We start from the raw sequence: 4,671 nt of genomic DNA on the forward strand, positions 1-4,671 counted from the left end.
AGTAAAAGGTAATTTACTCATTAACAACTCCTAAAGTAATTGAGTAATTACTTAAAAGTTAATGAATTATCAAAAATTATTTATTAATGAAAAATTATTAATTTGCATAAATTTGTTATTTATTTATTATTAATACATTGGGTACAAGATAAACTGGAAATAGCTAATACCAAAATATCAGTCTCGCTTGTAAAAGGTTTATTTAAGTTAGTTAATATTTCTGCATAAAATATAACAATCTTAAATAAAAGGGAGAGAGATCCGAGCACAGACTGTTACAAACCAGTGAATTATCAACAATAAATACACAATAATCACCAAGAAGCGTTCAATTCAGCTAACAGGCGTTTATTAATAAAATGTATTAATTCATAAATAATTCTGAAATCATTCCATAAATCAACACATTCAAGGAGCAAACGACATCTAACACAGAGATCTAATCTATTAAACAGCAAACAATATGTACAAAAGGTTGTGTGTGTGTGTGTGTGTGTGTGTGTGTGTGTGTGTGTGTGTGTGTGTGTGTGTGTGTGTGTGTGTGTGTGTGTGTGTGTGTGTGTGTGTGTGTGTGTGTGTGTGTGTGTGTGTGTGCGCGTGTGTTTGCGTGTGTGTGGTCTGGAGTGGAATGACCTCGAACGTCCACCAGGTGGAGGCAAACGTTGGTGGGTCAGTGTGGTGACCGTGACAACCACTAGGGGCGTGCGGCGGCGCACAGAGGGAGAACGCAATGACTTGACGTCAAGAGGGATTGGGATGACCTACGCGACCACTAGAGGCGTTTGACTCGCTCTTTCTGGGGACGCGGCGGTTGCTTAGCGGCCAGATAAACAAGACATCCGTCGCTTGCGCATGTGTGAGGGCGGTCTCGGAGTGAGGCAGTCTACCGAGGGCGTAACGAATGGGCGGTTCCGTTGGCCCGGTTCTGAGCGCCAGAGTTCTAAGTGGATGTCGGGACATGCAGTTAGAACTCTGGTGATCGAGGCAGATGTGGTCTTGCAGCAACAAATAATAGTTGGTTGCTACATGTAGCTTTGTGTGTCTTTGAGCTTATCTGATCAGATAACAGGAGCGTAGGGGCTGCGCAGACCTGGGTTAGTGAAAGAGGGGGAGATGAGAGAGGGGGAAGAGAAGAGAAAGACAGAGAATTCTGGTGAGGTTCAGTTCTGAACCCTTGTTCCTCCACACAGAGCTCCCAGTGGGCCTGGAGCTCACTTGGAGCACGAGCACCAACCAAGCCAGAGTCCTGGACTTGGTTGGTGCTCGTGAATGCGCGAATGGTTCCGTGCCTTGGACCTTCTTGGTGCTCTCTTTACCGTCCCGAGGCAGTAGAGACGTGTGTCTCTCTCAGTGGCTGGATTGAGAGCAGGGGACAGTTAGGTAGGAAAAACTTCACCAAGCTTGAATTTCGGACCCCTGTGGTGTCCGGGTCGGGTTCGACCATTATCATTGGTTCCTGGGGTCTTTGCCTCGCTCCCCTGCTGTTTTATGGCCTGTTCATTGTCCCTGGTGTTTCTCCTCTGTCACAGAAAATGCTTGGAGGAGTTCAATGGAATCTTCAGCCCAACACTTGCATATATTTTTTGTATTTTCAAAAACAACTGACGAAGACTATATTTTAAACAATATTTGCACGTCAAATTAACAAAATGTGCCCCCTCCACCAGAGGGGGAGCCCTCTTTTGGCCAGCCACCACTGACACACACTGTTGATAATTTCAGTTTTATTGTTTGATTATAATTTGCTGACTAAGTACATTTTTGTAATATGAATCACAGTCTCTTTATTAATCCCTGGAGGAAATTCTTTATGCTTATGTGACTGAACATGGTTTTTGGAAAAAGTCTGATTAACAAATTTAAAGAAATAAAATAAGAAAAAGATGGAGCAAAGACAGACCTTCAGTGAGAAACAAAGAAATCTCAATAAGGAAGCTGATGTGAGAGGCTTTTTTCAAATTTGTAGATGATGAAGAATGAAAAGTTTTGGAGTTGTTTTGTTGTCCAGTGTGTTTTCTTAAAAAACATACTGTTAAAGACAGGGTACTGTCAGCTGAATATATCCATCTCTTTGTCCATTGTCTTTGCATCATTCTCCAGATTTCTTGTGGCCCATTTGTGTAGGCGGCTGTAGAGAGGAATGTCCTCTTTGTCGCGGTACAGGTACACCCCAGTCACTCTGTCCCAGTCAGTGTTGCAGATTTGATTTGCCTTCTGGTGCTCCTCCTTCTCCTCCTTCTCCTCTTTGTCCAGACACACGAAGCCAAAGAAACTCTTCACCTGCTCTGCAGCCAGGAGACGAGCATGGGTGTTTGCTGTGCGGTCAAACAGGTTCTTTTCATTGGAGCGATACAGCTCCCAGTATGCCTCCTGTCGGTATCCGAATGGAGAGGAGCAACGCCTCATGCACAGAATGAGGAGGACCATCACAGACATTCCTGCCACCAGCAGCCAGCCCATCATCTGAGAAGAGCAAACAGACAACTTACTATGAATTCTTTACATTTACAATTTACTGGAGTGACTCCAGCTCCATCTGTATCCCTCCAATGTGTTGCTTCTTTTCTTTATCCCCTGACCTCCGGCTTCCCCTGTCAGCTCCACAATAAATATTCCAGCACCACAATGTTCATTCAAAAGGAGTTTTTGTGCACAAGCCTGGTTTAGAAAAATGTTCCCTTGACTTGTTATAAATCTCACATGGACATGATTAGCTGCTATACACACAACATTCACTTCCTGATACTTTTCAGTGTAGTCTGTTGTTCTGTTTTTTGTTTCTTTCCTGTTTCCTGGGAAGATGTTCTGCACCTCCAATTCCGTTCATTCTTCCTGTTAAAGGAAGTCTACATTCTGTAACGACAGCATGCATTACTAATTTTACAGGAAGCACACCACAACTGAAAAATAGAGTGTAGAAGAACAGAGTGTATGTGTTCTCAAGCGAATCAGAGATTAGAAATGAGGTCCACAGCCTGAATTTAATCTGAGAGCGCTCAGAAGAACAAAGCATGACAACCACTGACAGCCTTCAAATATCACACTCGTTCTCAGGAGTGAACAAATTCAAAGTAATATTTAGGAAATCATACGAGTCAAGTAGGAGATGAAAAAGACAACCTGCGATTCATACTTCAGCCGTCGTTCAATCACAGGCCAGAACTTCTGCAGATCCTCTGGAACAGTTCCTTCACAGGGAAATTTGGCCAAGACTTCAGCCCCCGTGTGTTTGGGGAGACCCTCCAGTGTGCTGGGCTCCACAAACTCTATGACAGCACACGTGTACGCTTGGCCCTGAAGCAGAGAAATTACTGTCCATGTGAGGGGAGCCACCACAGCTCGACCGATCATCGTCCCCAGCAACGCAAAAGCAGCTGCTCCTGACAGCTTCCGGCAGTTTCTCAGTCGACACTCGGACACCAGGTCCCAGGTGCTCTTGTTCATTATAATTCCCACCAGGAAAAACACCAGTGCCGGCACTCCAATAGTAGCCAGGCCGTAGCGGTAGTTCCTCCCAGAGGAACAGGGACAATTAAAAGCAAAAACGTTGTATGCAGTCTGGCTGGCCACGGTGCCCAGAGCAATCAGGCCGTTGAAGATCATTACATCTTTACTCTTGAAGAAAAGGGACACAAACTTAAAGTTCTCTGTGACCAGTGCAGCTGCAGCCATGTTGGAAAGGAGGGTCTCTTCTACAGTGAAAGTGAAGAACGGTGAATGTCTTCAAAATCTACACAGACAGAGAGAAACAGATACAGTTCTGCTTTTAAATACAGAACTTTGATTGTCACATTGCTGTGTGATTGGCTGAGTTTTGTTTTACTGACAGAATAGATATTAAAAACAAATAACTTTCCATAAACATAGCAAAAACAACTAAAGAGAAGCCTCCTGGAAGTTTCCCATGAAATAATTTGGCATTTTGAAAAACAAAGAGCCGCTGTTAAAAGTAGTCATGCAAACTTACACTCTGCCAGCATCCTCAGGCAGTCACCTGATTCATTTTAATTCGTTGTAAACGTCCTGTGTCGCGTTCACCATCAAGAATGCCGAGCAGAAATAAGATGAGTCCACAACATAAAGATCGACTTGCAAAAGCTTCTTTTGCTTCTTGTTCTCAAAGTCAGCAGGCCGGGCACCAGTATGACTCACAGTCAGGAAGTACCCGGCAGTTTCCACCACAGCGCAAAAAAAATAGAAACGCTGTGATCTGTAAATGAAAACATGTGCTGAGAATCACAGAGCAGCGCATGAGAGCAGCAGCTACTTTAAGGAGCCAGTATGTAGCCTGGATTCCTGTCTCCTGTCAGGACACAACATTTATAACCACATGGGGGCGCCTTCAATTTCTTTATAACAATCCTACCCAAGTACAAACAAGTATAAAGAAAACCTTCCTGTTTGGAGAATGTCACATGTGTGAGCCAGACTGACTCTGCTCCTGATATTTGATCTGTGTGCAAACTGCAGTTTGTTCAGCCTGAGTCATGCGCACAGCAGAAAGATGAGTTTGTGTCCCTGTGACTTCCCATCTCTTTGTCCCATCTACACTGTTACTACAGTGTTTAGCGTCTTCATCCAGACGGGTCCTCTTTTCAACATGTGCTGTATATAAATGAGTAGTAGTACTACAGTAGTTTGTGGTCTTGTTAGCGGCTCTATGACATTGAC

At 43.9% G+C, this 4,671-nt stretch overlaps 1 protein-coding gene across 1 annotated transcript; it reads right to left on the bottom strand.

Moving 5' to 3' along the window:
* Positions 1–334: 334 nt before the first annotated feature.
* On the bottom strand, positions 335–4,278 carry LOC308123726 (calcium homeostasis modulator protein 2-like). Its single transcript, XM_080486366.1, has 3 exons — positions 3,968–4,278; positions 3,121–3,730; positions 335–2,463 (listed from the first exon to the last, which is right to left on the bottom strand). Exons 2-3 carry the CDS (start codon positions 3,670–3,672, stop codon positions 2,050–2,052), a joined length of 966 nt encoding a protein of 321 aa, XP_080342492.1. The 5' UTR covers positions 3,673–3,730; positions 3,968–4,278; the 3' UTR covers positions 335–2,049.
* Positions 4,279–4,671: the final 393 nt, after the last annotated feature.

This window comes from Lipophrys pholis (assembly GCF_963383615.2).
Source record: "Lipophrys pholis genome assembly, chromosome: 1".
NCBI lineage: Eukaryota > Metazoa > Chordata > Actinopteri > Blenniiformes > Blenniidae > Lipophrys > Lipophrys pholis.